We start from the raw sequence: 14,663 nt of genomic DNA, 5'->3' as shown, positions 1-14,663 counted from the left end.
TTGGGATTGTTGGCTGATAAGGGGGCGTGTGAGAGGTTCTGTGTGGCTATACACAACAATGTTGAGTTTAATAAAAGTGAGATTGCTGCCCCCATGGGAGGTGCTGAAGGCAGTAATTAGGGTGGAGCTTATTTTTATCAAGATGCATAGAGATATGATGGAGCGGTTGGAAAGGCAGAGGTTAGTGGAGGCCATTTTAGTAGTAGATCGGAGGTACTCGGCAGCCCCCGAGGAGGGCTTGTTGAAAGAGAGGCAGAAGCTCCAGATGGGGTTGAGCTTTTGTCTCTGGGGAAGGCATGGGGCAGTTGCGACGGGTTAGAGGGTCGTTTTACGAGCATGGGGAGGAGGGCCAGTAGGCTGCTCGTGCACTAGCTGAGGCAGTAGACGGCAGCAAGGGAGATTGGGCAAATAAGGGGTTCGAGGAGCAGGGTGGTCAGAGCCAGGTAGTGAATGGAGTGTTTGAGGCCTTCTACGTGTGTGTATGTCATAGACTCAGTGGATAGTATGAATAGGATTATGGGGGTACTGACAGTTTGGGTTGTTTTCAGGTTATAAGCTTAATGTGGGAAAAGGGTGTCACGTGGCGCAGTGGTTAGCACTGGGACTGCAGCGCTGAGGACCCAGGTTCGAATTCCGGCCCTGGGTCACTGTCTGTGTGGAGTTTGCACATTTCCCTGTGTCTGCGTGGTTTTCACCCCCACAACCCAAAGATGTGCAGGTTAGGTGGATTGACCAAGCTAAATTGCCCCTTTATTGGAAAAAAGTAATTGGCTACTCTAAAAAAAAAAATTTTTTTTAATGTGGGAAAGAGCAAGGTGTTCCTGGTCAATGCTCAGATGTAGGGAGGGGTTTGGAGATGTTTCTATTTCAGCTGGTCAAGTCGTATTTTCGATATCTGGGAATAAGGGTGGCGCATAGTCAGTCTCCGTTACATATATTGAATTTAGCAATTTGGTAGAGGGGATGGAGGAAGACTTCACAAGGTGGGTTGTTCTTCCGCTTTCGCTGGCAGGGGGAGTCCAGACTGAAGATGATGGTTCTACTGAAGTTTCTGTTTGTCTTTCAGAATCTCCCGATTGTTGAGTGTCCAAGACTTTTTTTGATAGGTTAAATCGGTGTATTTTGGATTTTATATGGGCAGGTAAGGTACCTTGGGTTAGGAGAATGTTGCTGGAGAGGGTACACTTTATGGACATGGGAGAAGAAGGAAAACTCCCTAGCCCTAGGTCTAAGAAATCGCCATGGATCCACTCCCCCATTTGGTCCATAAACCCCATAAGTACCTTGGCCGCTGCCGGCCTTCTCCCGGTCCTTGAGCTGGATCTATCTAGCCCCGGGTCCAGCACCGTATTAAAGTCCCCTCCTAAAATCAAGTTTCCTACCTCCAGGTCCGGTATACGCCCCAGCATCCGTCTCATAAATCCCGCATCGTCCCAGTTTGGGGCATACACGTTAACCAACACTACCTCCATTCCCTCCAGCCTGCCACTCACCATTACATATCTACCTCCGCTATCTGCTACGATGTTCTTTGCTTCAAATGCGACCTGTTTCCCCACCAAAATGGCCACCCCTCTATTCTTTGCGTCCAGTCCTGAGTGGAACACCTGTCCCACCCATCCTTTCCTTAGCCTAACTTGGTCCGCCACCTTTAGGTGCGTCTCTTGGAGCATAACCACGTCTGCCCTTAGTCCTTTCAAATGCGCGAGCACTCTGGCCCTTTTTATCGGTCCGTTCAGGCCTCTCACGTTCCACGTGATCAGCCTCACTAGGGGGCTACCTGCCCCCCTCCTGTGTCGACTAGCCATTACCTTCTCTCGGCCAGTCCCATATCCCGCCTCCGCGCTCGCTCCCCCAGCGTCGCACACCATCCCCGCCCACCCACTCTTTAGCCATTTCCTTTTGGATTTCCGCAGCAGCAACCCAGTTGCCCCCCCCCCCCTCCCCGCTAGATCTCTTTCTAGCATGATTGCTCCCCCCATATTACTTCTGTAAGTCAGCTGACTTCAACTGACCCCGGCTACTCCTGCTCACTCCTCGACCCCCCCCATGTGGGGAACTCCCATCCGCCTTGCGCCTGTCTTCCCGCCTTATTCTTCCTGGTGCGGGAACATCCCTTTACCTGACCCGCCTCTTATGGCGCAGCTCCCTTTCCCCTCCCCCTCCCCATTCTCCAACTATGTCCCGTCTTTCCCCCCTCACCGGCGCCCACATTTCCCCAATGTCTCCCCCCTTCCCTGTTTACTTCTCAATTAACTTCCACCGTAACATTAACAATAACATTTCCTGCAGCATCAGTCCCTCAGTTCCGATCCAATTTCTCTTCTTTGATGAAGGTCCATGCTTCCTCCGCCGTCTCAAAATAATGGTGTCTCTCCTGATACGTGACCCATAGTCTTGCCGGCTGCAGCATCCCGAACTTCACCTTCCTTTTATGCAACACCTCTTTGGCTCGGTTGAAGCTCGCCCTCCTTCTCGCCACCTCCGCACTCCAATCCTGGTATACCCGTACCACTGCATTCTCCATCTGCTACTCCGCACTTTTAGCCCATCTCAGGACCTCTTCTCTATCCTTAAGGCGGTAAAATCGCACGATTATCGCCCTGGGTGGTTCTCCCGCTTTTGGTCTTCTCGCCGGAATCCGATTTGCCCACTCCACCTCCAAGGGGCCCGTAGGGGCCTCAGCACCCATCAGTGAGCTCAGCATCGTACTTGCGTAGGCTCCACAGTCCACTCCTTCCACACCCTCAGGGAGACCCAGTATCCGAAGGTTCTTCCTTCGCGCTCCATTTTCTAGGGCTTCGATCCTTTCAGTACACTTTTTATGAAGTGCCTCGTGCGTCTGTGTCTTAACCGCCAGGCCCAGGATCTCGTCCTCAATATCTGTCACCTTCTGCTCCACCACACGGAGCTCTGTCTCCTGGGTCTTTAATGTCTCCTTGAGCCCCTCAATTGCCTGTAGCAACGGGGTCAGCACCTCCCTCTTCAGCAGCTCCACGCACCGTCTCACAATTTCATGCTCAGGCCCCCATGTCGCCTGCGCTTTCTCCGCCGCCATCTTGTACTTCTCTCTTTCTGACCCTTTGGTCGACGATTCCTCGCGCTGCAGCCGCCGCCGCCGGTTTTTTTCCTCCTTCGTTTGGGGGGGACTCCCTTCTCACACGCCCCACACCGGGTTGCGTCGTCGAAAAATTCCCCGTTGGGGCTCTTAAAAGAGCCCGAAGGTCCGTCGGAGCTGGAGCCGCCGAAGCGTGCGGCTAGCTAGGCATCACCGCAACCGGAAGTCCCTTCAGTGGCCTTGATGAGGTCTTTTCACAGTTGTTCCCTCTGCTGCTAGAACCCACTTTTGATACAGGCCCTCAGGTCAGCTTGCAGCTTTAAGCTTGCCCTTCCCCCGCCTGCACGCTGGAAGAGGCCCTGTTTATCCTGCAGTTGCAGCCAAATCTTTTACTGTTTCTGCGTGTGTCTGGCAACCAAGAGACATACCCTTCCTGGGGGACACTGTCGGGGGAATATTGCAGCCTTCTTCCCACACCGGGAAATGTCAAACAAATGCCGTGGGGGCCCTGTAAAAGAGCCCAAAAGTCCGTTCCAAGCAGGAGCTGCCGAATATGCGACCTAGCTCTGCATAGCCGCACCCGGAAGTCCGGGTGTTTGCACACCTGAGAAGTTTGAAGGCTGATGAGGTGTTTTAACAGGAGACCCATTTGCGGATGAAGGACCAAATTAGGTTACAGTAGGGCTGACTGTGGCAGGTATACCATTTGGGTTTCGATGGTAGGGCTGGGGGCGGGCGGCAGTGTTGATGAACAAGAGGGTATCTTTTTCAGCTGCTAAAATATTGGCGCGAGGTATATAATTATTAGCGGGTCTTTGGCAGGCACATCGGTGGTACTGGCCAACATGTATGCACCAAACTGAATGATATGCCATGTATCAATACGTTGCTGGCTTCTATCCTGGATCTGGATTCACATCAACTAATTGTTTGGGGGGGGGGGACGGGGGGGGGGGGGGGGGGGGGGGGGGACGGACACGGAACTTCAATTGCAGTTTAGATCCTAGGTTGGATACGCCAAGTCCTAAGTTTCCATGTCAATTGGGGTAGCGAAGGCAATATTGGTTGTTATGGAGCAGATGGAAGGCAGACCAGTGGAGATTTATGTATTTAAGGGATAAGATTTTCTTTTTTCTCACACATCCATTGGGTCTATTACCGATTGACTTCTTTGTGGTGGGTAGTCTCTTCTTCCTGGGGTGAAGTGGGCCGGGTGCTCACTGATCGTTTTCTCAGATCATGCTCTGCATTTTGTAGATCTGATATTGGAGCCGGGCACCGCTCAGTGACCCCCGTGTAGACTGGACACAGCATTGCTGGCGGACAAGGGATTCTGTAAGCGTATTTCCTCCGCGATTCGGGAGTACATTAGAGTTCAATAGGAGGGAGGCGGTCTCGCCATCCACGTTGTGGAAAGCTCTGAAGGCGATTGTTGTAGGTGGGGGGTGGGGGAGAGATAATATCTTACAAGGCACATGACGATAAATCTGGAAGGGTGGAGAGACAGAGGTTGATGGATTTAATTCTGGAGGTGGACCGCCAGTACTCCACTGTCCCGATACTGGAAGTATTGGCGAATATGAAGAAGCTGTAAATGGATTTTGAGCTGCTCTCAATGGACAAGGCGGTGAACCAGCTCGAGCAGGACCTTTTATTAATACGGGGAGACGGCCAGTCATCTTTAAGCACACCAGCCGAGGGGGCAGGCTGCCTCCGGGAGATAGTGCAGATAGGGGGTTGGAGTGACAGGCTGGTTTATGCCCCAAGGAAGGTTAATGCAACATTTGAGGCCTTTGATCGAGAACTTTACAAATCAGATCCTCCAGAGGAGAGACTGTCAATGTTTTGGACATGTTGTCTTTCCTAGTGGTGGAGCAAGGGCAAGGGAGGAGTTGGAGGTGATGATGGGCCCGGATGCTCCAGGTTCGGATGGGTTCCCTATTGAATTTATAAAAGGTTTGTGGGTCAGTTGATCCAACTGTTGCTGGATATATTCAATGAATCCTTGGCCTGGGGGGGGGGGGGGGGGGGGGGGGGTGGTGATTTCAGAGGAGCAGACTGTTTTTGTTAAGGGCCGGCAGTTATCAGCCAACATACGGAGACTGTTAAATGTTGTTCTGTCCCTTGCCCCAGTGCTGAGGCAGAGGTGATTATTTCAAACGACACTGGAAAATCGTTTGATAGGGTTGAGTGGGGTACATATTTTAAATTCTTGGAAGGGTTGGCTTTGGGTCAAAATATATCATAGATTCGGCTCTTGTACAGGGCCTTTGCCACGAGTGTGTGCATGAATGCCCCGAGATCGGGTTACTTCCAATTGAACAGGGGTGCAAGGCAGGGTTGTCCATTGTCACCTCTTTTGTTTGTCACGGCAATTGAGCCTCTGGCTATTGTGTGGAGGTCGTCCATTAGGTGGAGGGGATGGCAGTTGGGGGACGGGGGGAGAGCAGCCTGGGTTGCCTTTATATGCGGATGATCCGTTTCTGTATATCATATAGCCACTTTCCAATGTAGAGAAGATAATGAAGCTACTTAGGAGTTTTGGCTCAGAGAGAGGCCCATTCGTGGACCCAGATAACAGAAGGTAGTACTGGCCAGACGAAACGGCAACTTCCCCAGATTAGCTCCCCTCCAGGGGATTCACTGGAAAGTATTCACTTTTGCCCAAATTCAGCTTATACCCGAGAAGGAGCCAAAACTCCTAAGCATCCAAAGCTCCCAAGCGGACTTAAAAAGGTGCGATGTCCTCTCACTGATCTTGGCGGGTAGGGTGCAGACTGTGAAAATGAACGTCCTCCTGAGGTTTTTGTTTCAGTGTTGCCCAGTCTTTCTCCCCAAATCTATCTTTTGTAGGGTTAATAAAATGGTATTCTCCTTTAAATGGGCAGGCAAGACCCCACAGATTTGTAAGGCATTTCTAAAGAGAGGCAGCTGGAGGGGTTTGACACTACCTAATTTGCTATACCATATACCAGTGGTTAGCACTGCTGCCTCACAACCGTAGAGACCCAGGTTCAATTCCGACCTTGAGTGACTGGTGTTTGCATATGCTTCCTGTGTCTGCCTGCGTTTCCTCCGGGTGCTCCAGTTTCCTTCCACAATCCAAAGAAATGCAGGTTCGGTGAATTGGCCCGTGTCAAAAGATGTGTAGGTTAGGTGGGGTTATGGGGACAAGGGCAGGGAGGTGGGCCTGGATGGGGTACTCTTTCACAGGGTCGGTGCAGACTCGAAGGGCCAAATGGCATCCTTCTGCACTGTACGAATTATATGGTTCCATGCAGTTGAAGTGCGGTAATAATAGGAAGAGCTGGAAAGTGGGATTAGGCTGGATTGGAACTCTTACCGGGTGCACACCCAATGAGTCAAATGACTTAGATTTACCATAAATCTACGTTTATATCAGCACGATCTGCGGGTTTTTAAAAGTCAGAGAGCGGTACTGACCCACTCTGAAGGACAGCGGCTTCCCTCCATTCGGACCCTCTCGTTCCCTCTGGAAGGTCAGTACTCTCTGCAGCAACAGCTGAGCCAATAACTTCTTATGTTTGACAGACGACTCCACCAGGGTGATGGCCTCCGCCAGGCAGGCCCTCTGTCCGCCCAGCAGTCCGCCCACCAGTCGGTCAAGCAGCCGCCTCTCCCACTCGGTCAGTGTTTCGGTCAGCAGCTGCTGCTCTCGCACCGCCGCCGAACCGCTGCTCAGGCTCCTGGGCTGCGCTCGAGCCGCCTGGCGGCGCGCGGCCTCCAACAGTCCCCGAGCAGCGCCCATCCGGGACATCGGGCGCCAGGCCCCAGAACGCGGCGCCCAGATCACACTGTGCCGCTCCGCGAGACCCCAACGGCTCCAGCGCCACAGCCGCGCCGCAATCGACATCCTTCGGGGGAAGATGAGATCCGAGCTTAAATCCCCGACAGCATGCTGTAAGTGGCTGTGGTGTTTTTAATTTTAAAAGTGCACTTGGGTGTGGGGAAACAATGTTTCTGTTAACTCAAGCTATCTGATTTTTCAACTCTTATGCGGTCACCGGCATATTACATAAGCGGGGAAAGAAAACACAGGCGGCTGAGGTGAATGTTACCCAGCGTGCACCGCCCTTAGGACACGTGGCCCTTCTTTCTGCACATGCGCAGAGCACACTGAGACCAATTAATATTGTCGAATCTTATTGGGAGTCAAATATGGAATCTTGGCCCAGATAGAAGTTATGGACAGGAACCTAACTTCAGACAGACGTTCCCCCCCCCCCCCCCCCCCCCCCCCCCCCCCAGCCCTTTCTCTTCCCTGGCCTCTTCGGCATTCGGCAGCTGAGACGGGCAAGGCGAATTGTGTACGAGTATGGCGAGAAGGCCCGCCGCTTGTTGGCAGGCGTCTGCGAGAGAGATTGTTTGGTTCAGGGATAGGACTGGGGAGCTGGTGGTGGCAGCTCAGATAGTGGCAAAGAGGTGGTGGAGTGCCTTCCGAAGGTGATTGGGGAGGATCAGACGGGGTTCGTAAAGGGCAGGCAGTTGTCATCAAATGTGCAGCGGCTTTTCATTGCACGGGAGCGAGGCCTATGCCCCCCTTCTGTTTGCGCTGGCAATAGAGCCCTTGCCCATAGCACTGAGGTGCTCGGATAAATGGAGGGGGATAGTGAGGTGGGGTGGAGCATAGGGTGTCCCTGCATGCTGATGATCTGTTGTTGAAAATATCGGACCCACCCGCTTTGGGGGATATAATGGGGCTGCTTTGGAGATTTGGGGCATTTTCAGGCTACAAGCTGAACTTGGGTAAAAGTGCCTGGCTTTGTAAGTTTACCTTTACGAGTCTGGTAGTAGGGTTCAGGCGGGTCTACTGAGGTGGGATAGTCTTCCCCTGTCGTTGACGGGTCGGGTGCAGGCACTGAAGATGAATATTTAGCTGCGGGTTTTATTTTTATTTCAATGATAGGTGAGGACCTTGAGATGATTGTAATCACTAAGGAGGCAGTATTGGGCAAGCTAATGGGGCTAAAGGTAGACAAGTCTCCTGGCCCTGATGGGATGCATCCCAGAGTGTTAAAAGAGATGGCTAGGGAAATTGTAAACGCACTAGTGATAATTTATCAAAATTCACTAGACTCTGGGGTGGTCCCAGAGGATTGGAAAGTAGCAAACGTGACACCACTGTTTAAAAAAGGAGGTCGTCAGAAAGCGGGTAATTATAGGCCGGTAAGCTTAACTTCGGTTGCAGGGAAAATGCTGGAATCTATCATTATGGAGGAAATAGCGGGGCACCTGGAGGGAAATTGTCCAATTGGGCAGACGCAGCATGGGTTCACAAAGGGTAGGTCGTGTCTGACTAATTTGGTAGAATTTTTTGAGGCCGTTACCAGTGCAGTAGATAGCGGGGAGCCAATGGATGTGGTATATCTGGATTTCCAGAAAGCTTTTGACAAGGTGCCACACAAAAGGTTGCTGCATAAACTAAAGATGCATGGCATTGAGGGTAAAGTGGTAGCATGGGTAGAGGATTGGTTAACTAACAGAAAGCAGAGAGTGGGGATAAATGGGTGTTTCTCTGGTTGGCAACCTGTAACTAGTGGGGTCCCTCGAGGATCAGTGTTGGGCCCGCAGTTGTTCACAATTTACATAGACGATTTGGAGTTGGGGACCAAGTGCAATGTGTCAAAGTTTGCAGACGACACTAAGATGAGTGATAAAGCAAAAGGTGCAGAGTATACCGGAAGTCTGCAGAAGGATTTGGATAGGTTAGGTGAATGGGCTAGTGTCTGGTAGATGGAATTCAATGTTGCCAAGTGTGAGGCTATCCATTTTGGGAGGAATAACAGCAGAATGGATTATTATTTAAACGATAAGATGTTAAAACATGCTGCTGTGCAGAGGGACCTGGGTGTGCTGGTGCACGAGTCGCAAAAAGTTGGTGTGCAGGTGCAACAGGTGATTAAGAAGGCTAATCGAGTTTTGTCTTTCATTGCTAGAGGGATGGCGTTCAAGACTAGTGAGGTTATGCTGCAATTGTATAGGGTGTTGGTGAGGCCGCATCTGGAGTATTGTGTTCAGTTTTGGTCTCCTTACCTGAGAAAGGACATACTGGAGGGAGTGCAGAGGAGATTCACTAGGTTGATCCCAGAGTTGAGGGGATTAGATTATGACGAGAGGTTGAGTAGACTGGGACTGTACTCATTGGAGCTTAGAAGAATGCAGGGGGATCTTATTGAGACATATAAAATTATGAAGGGAATAGATAGGATAGATGCGGGCAGGTTGTTTCCACTGGCGGGTGAAAGCAGAACTAGGGGGCATAGCCTCAAAATAAGGGGAGGTAGATTTAGGACGGAGTGTAGGAGGAACTTCTTCACCCAAAGGGTTGAGAATCTCTGGAATTCCTTGCCCAGTGAAGCAGTTGAGGCTCCTTCTTTAAACGTTTTTAAGAAAAAGATAGATGCCTTTCTAAAGAATAAAGGGATTCGGGGATATGGTGTACGGGCCGGAGAGTGGAGCTGAGTCCACAAAGATCAGCCATGATCTCATTAAATGGCGGAGCAGGCTTGAGGGGCCAGATGGCCTACTCCTGTTCCTAATTCTTATGTTCTTAATGCCTGCTGGTCCTTTTGCCAAAGTCGTTCTTTATTGGGGTGGATAGGCTGGTTTCATCTTTTGTCTGGGCAGATGTTGCTAACTTTTGCCTTAGTTTAATTGCTCTGTTTTATCACCTTTGCTCTTGAGTCGCCAGGTATCTTTCTGATACCGCCACGTGGTTGAAGTCCGAGTAATGATCAACAATCCAATACACCGCTTAGTAAGATTTAAATCAAAGCACATTTATTATACACAGCAATCACTACTCATATATAAATTCTACGTCTAAGCTACTCCTACAGCTAACAGGCCAATACTTAACTTGGAACTGGCCCACCAGGTCAGGGAAACGAATGGCCTTTCGTTCGGGTTCTGAGCCTGCGGGATTCGAAGTTGGTACAGATTGGTAGCTAGGAGCGCCTATCTCGTAGCGAGCGTTGAAGTAAGACTTACTAGATAACAGCGATGGCTGGACTGGTCACTGTCAAGGGTTGGTTTGCGTTTCTGAGTGACCCGGTCAAGCAGAGGGGCCGATTTGAACTTGAGCTTGATTCTTATAGTCCCCGGGGGCTTCCCGCCTTTCGGGGCGGACCCTGTACCTGGTTCCAAGTGATTAGACTTTGTCCCAATCACTTGGTTCGATTTCCTTCAATGCTGGAGCAATTCCCTGATCGATGGGTGGTCTGAGGTGGTCGTTCACCTCCCATTGTGTAGGCTTCTGCTGGCGCCAAAGAGTCTGGTTTGGCTTTGTTTCTAAATGTTGCTCATTATTCCCGGGGATTGCTCATTAATATGCAGATGGCTGGTGTTTTGTTATGTTGATGGTTGCCGGTATCGATCTTGTCTGGCCTTTCCAGAGGTAAATAAACACTCAACCTGCAGCTGCTCGTTTGTGTCCTGTTGGCTGACTTTCCCATCAGCCTTTGCCGTTCGCCATTTTAAATCGGGAGTTAGCCATTCTAAATCGGGAGTTAGCCATTTTAACTGGCTACTTACCCTCCTTGTGATCCTAACGCAAAGCGTGAAGGATCACATAACTATGTTGCTTTCCATTCCCTGACCTGGGGGGGACACTTGCTTCATGGCCTCTGCACTGACCATAGCTATGCAAAAATGTTTTAACTAACAATTCTAAGGGCGCTATGTCAAAGAGGGACATGCATTACAAAACAATAAACTGGGAACCTCTAACTATTCTTAATACTCTACACTCACTTAAACATTTCATCATCCTAACTTCCTCAATCATACAACAAAATCATAGTATTTTATACATCAGTCTTCCTGGCTTGGCAGTCAAGCTCAGGATCGTACAATTTACTCATGAACAGTTCTTTACATTTTTTATTTACAATAAACGCAAGTGAATGCACTTTATTATAGATCGCGGGGGTCGGGGGTCTGGTCGTATCCGAACATAGGGGATCTGATCCTATATACCGGGGTTCGAGTGCGGTAGGCTCTCCTCCATTTCCGTAGAAGCATAGTCCGCACAATGCAGCAGAGTATCGCTAATGCTAGTAATGTTTTGATTACATAGGACATAGAGTACCAGGTTATAAACCTGGCACACCAGGATGATGTGGTGTCGCTGGTGACTGGGTTCTGGGTACTGCGGGAAAGTGAAACATTAACGGCTGGGGGGCTTGAAGTCATGGGGTTCGCGTTCACGCGCAACCAAAAGTCTATATACATGATGCTGATCCATATGAAGGAAGTCCTCATGGCTCTTCTCTTTCCTTTTCTTTCTTCTCTTCTCCGGTCCTGGAGCTTCTGGAGTTCTGTGAAAACAAGCATAGTGTCTGTAACTATCTTTGTTTAATATCTTGTACGATAATGTGTCTGTCCTGTAGTGCCAATTACTCCCTTTATATTTGGTCACTATGTGTGACTCCCTCATTTTTTTTTCAAAAATCGAATTTTAGGACAAGACACACTTCCCAATAATGAACCAGTGCGAGCCGTCTCACAGACTGCACAATTTACCATCCACGTGTTTCAGGATGTAAATAGCATGTGGTTGGCAACCTAAAGGTTACCTAAACAAAACAAAACTTTTTGAACTGAAAGTGACAAAATGAGGTGCGTATGGGCCGCGATGGGTAAGAGTTGGATGGAGTCCAATGTAGGACGGCTACCAATGCCGTGCCTTTTCTTTTATTCCCTTTTCTTCTCATGGACTTAATGATCTGTTGAGCTGCTCGCAGAAAAATACTTTTCACTGTACCTCGGCACACGTGACAATAAACAAATCTCTCCTACCCAAGCGTAGTTGACCAGAGGGGGGTTCCCAGGCAGGGCGGGTCCCAAGCCGTTTCTCCACTACCTAAGCAACCGACAAGAACGGGCAAAAAAGGTAGTCATCGTGGTGGGGCTGCCATAGTGGTTCTATCCTTCGAACCAGAAGGGCAGTTACGAACGGGCGTCAGGTTCCTTAACCAGTCTCTGCAGACAAGCTCTCAGAGATTTCAGCCAAATTAGTGTCTGGCAATGGTGAGTCTCTGTAGGTAAGTCCTCAGAGGTTTCGGCCGAATAGGTGTGGGGCAGTGAGAAAAATTCTCCTGGCAGACATACAACATTTAACAAACGTACAAACAACATAAAACATTCTGCAGGTTCCATCAGAAAGGACAACACTTCTCCCAAGCGGCTCCTTTTAAAACATCATCTGGACACCTTAGTTCTCGGTTGCGAACAGGGTCGCAAAGGGGTTCTCGGTTTGGGAGTCAGACCCAAGGTCGTCCTCTTCTCCCGGGTGCCAAACTCTGGAGTGGATTAGGGCTGAAAGGGCTGCATGGTGTGAGTTGGGGTTGCTCTCGTCGTTGCGGACGAGTCTGAACGAGTTATCTCGGTGCCAGTAATTGGTGTCTAGCTGTGTGGGGACAAAATCGGGGTCGTCAGTGTGGTTTCGTGGTCGGTGGTGGGGTTTGTTCAGGAAAGTGATCATGAAGGAATCACTCGGATTGTAGTCTGAATCGCTGGGTGTGGGTCCTGTTGCATGGGAATAGTAGGGAGGCGTGCTGTGGCTATCGTCCGAGTCACAGTTGCTGTCTCTGCTGCTGCAGTCTGTGGGCGTTCCAGGGCGGAGTGTATATTTCAGGGGTGGAGTCGAGGTCGAGTCCGTGGCTGGGCTGGATGTGGTGGGGGTTGGTAAGGTTACGTTGGCCGTTGGCTGTGGGCGGGGTGTGGTGTGCTGCGTTGAGTATGACGTGGTGTGCGTGGTTCGACTGTGTTCAATATGCCTTCAGCTGGTTTATATGAAACCACGCAGTCTTACCATTGGGGTATTTTATTTTATAAACGGAAGGGCTTACTTTGTCCGCAATGGAATACGGACCCGAGTATTTTGGTGACAGGAATGTGCTGGGGTTATATACAGAGAGCATAACTTGCTGTCCTATACTATACTCGGTCGCATGCACTGTCTTGTCGAAACAAGCCTTGCTCTGTTTCTTCCTTGTGCCCAATTTTACTGCGGCTGCTAGCTGAGCCGTTTTAACATTCTCCACTAACTGTTCTACTGCTTTCCCGTGTGTGAGGGCCGTCACTTCGGGGCTGGTCAAGTCCAAACCTAATAAAAATTCTGTGCCTTTCATGGGGCGTCCGGTCATGAGGGTGTGTGGGGTGTAACCTGTGGAAGTAGAAATTGTGTTATGCAAAAACATCAGCGCAAAAGGGAGGCCTGAGTCCCAAGTGGTGTTGTTCTGCTGGACCATCTTTCTGACGGTGGATTTTAGGGTCCGATTCATGCGCTCCAGGATACCACTCGACTGTGGGTGGTATGCTATGTGGAATTTTTGGGTGATGCCAAATATCGTGAGGACGTTCTGCATGACAAGTCCCGTAAAATGGGAGCCTTGGTCGGATTCAATGCTGCGGGGGAGTCCCCATCTTGTAAAGATGTGGTGGGTCAAAATCTTGGCTGTGGTTTTTGCAGTGTTTGTGCGGGCTGGGAATGCTTCCACCCATTTTGTAAATGTGTCAATTACCACAAGTACATATTTATAGCCATTCCTGAAAGGGGGCAATGGTCCTATAAAATCGAACTGGAGGTTAGTCCAGAGGCCATTAACGGGTCGGATGTGGCTGAGTTGGGCCTTTTTGGCATATCTGTCCGGATTATTCTGGGCGCAGATCAGACAATTTTCTATGTAATGGTTTACATCTTCCTTTAAATTCGGCCACCAACAAAGCTGCTTGAGGTGGGCTGTAGTGGGATCGATTCCCTGATGTCCGTGACCGTCATGGAACAAGCAAATCAATTGATTCCTGTCCTGTTCAGGAACCACATAAAGGGTGTCTTTTAACACCACACCGTCGTGTGTGGTCAGTGCATTTCTAAATCTTTCATAGGGAGCTGGATATTTCCCTTTTATGATCTCCCTGAGATTGCTGTCCTGCTTCTGGGCCTCTACTAGATCCTCGATCTTTGTCTGTGAGACCTGAACTGCACTCACTGGTGCACTTTCGGGGGGTGTCCAAAAGTATCCATGCCTGGAACCTGCTTTGGCCAGTGCGTCGGCTTTCACATTTCCAGGGGGGGAGGAACGATGGTGACTGCGAACTTTGATGATCCCAAAAGTCCTGTTCTGGGCTCTTTCTAAAATATGACGGAGCAATGGGGCTGAGGGGAGGGGTTTTCCGTCTGCGGAAACAAATCCTCTTGCTTTCCACAGGGGCAGAAATTCCGTGAGGCTGTTGCAGACATAGAGGCTGTCCGAGTATGTGTCTGCTGGGCTGGGGAAGGAATCTGGGTGTTCAACTATATATGCGATGGCCGCGAGTTCTGCTGCCTGCGCACCTAAGTGTCCGGGTAGTTTTAACGATATTTCCTCAAGGGCGCGTCCCTGCGCGTCCTCGACATAGATACCGCAACCTGTTATGCGCTTCCCATCCTAGACTGTGGAAGATCCATCCACATAGATCTTTATGGGCTCACACGTGTCCATGTGTTGGGGGCTCTGGGTTGAACTACCTAACTTTCTGGGGGGTGTTTTCGCAATAAAGGGGCCTGTGTTGTGGTGTGGGGAGATAATTTCACATTCAT

The 14,663-nt window shown here is 50.1% G+C and overlaps 1 protein-coding gene and 1 long non-coding RNA gene across 3 annotated transcripts in view; one reads left to right on the top strand and one right to left on the bottom strand.

Annotated features, from left to right (window-relative positions):
* Positions 1 to 6,932, bottom strand: part of mmaa (metabolism of cobalamin associated A) — a 94,826-nt gene extending 87,894 nt beyond the window's left edge. The window contains exon 1 of the mRNA XM_072496120.1: positions 6,503 to 6,932. Within this exon, the coding sequence (XP_072352221.1) occupies positions 6,503 to 6,932 (430 nt within the window). The remainder of the gene's footprint in view (positions 1 to 6,502) is intronic.
* Positions 6,821 to 14,663, top strand: part of LOC140408644 (uncharacterized) — a 36,718-nt gene continuing 28,875 nt past the window's right edge. Inside the window, exon 1 of one of the 2 annotated variants that reach the window (XR_011940160.1) lies at positions 6,821 to 6,979. This is a non-coding gene — a long non-coding RNA (uncharacterized lncRNA). The remainder of the gene's footprint in view (positions 6,980 to 14,663) is intronic. The other variant, XR_011940161.1, reaches the window with a different exon arrangement.

Source organism: Scyliorhinus torazame, chromosome 3 (genome assembly GCF_047496885.1).
Source record: "Scyliorhinus torazame isolate Kashiwa2021f chromosome 3, sScyTor2.1, whole genome shotgun sequence".
Lineage (NCBI taxonomy): Eukaryota > Metazoa > Chordata > Chondrichthyes > Carcharhiniformes > Scyliorhinidae > Scyliorhinus > Scyliorhinus torazame.
The sequence above is the reverse complement of the archived record's forward strand: the minus strand, read 5'-3'. Positions and strand labels throughout refer to the sequence as shown.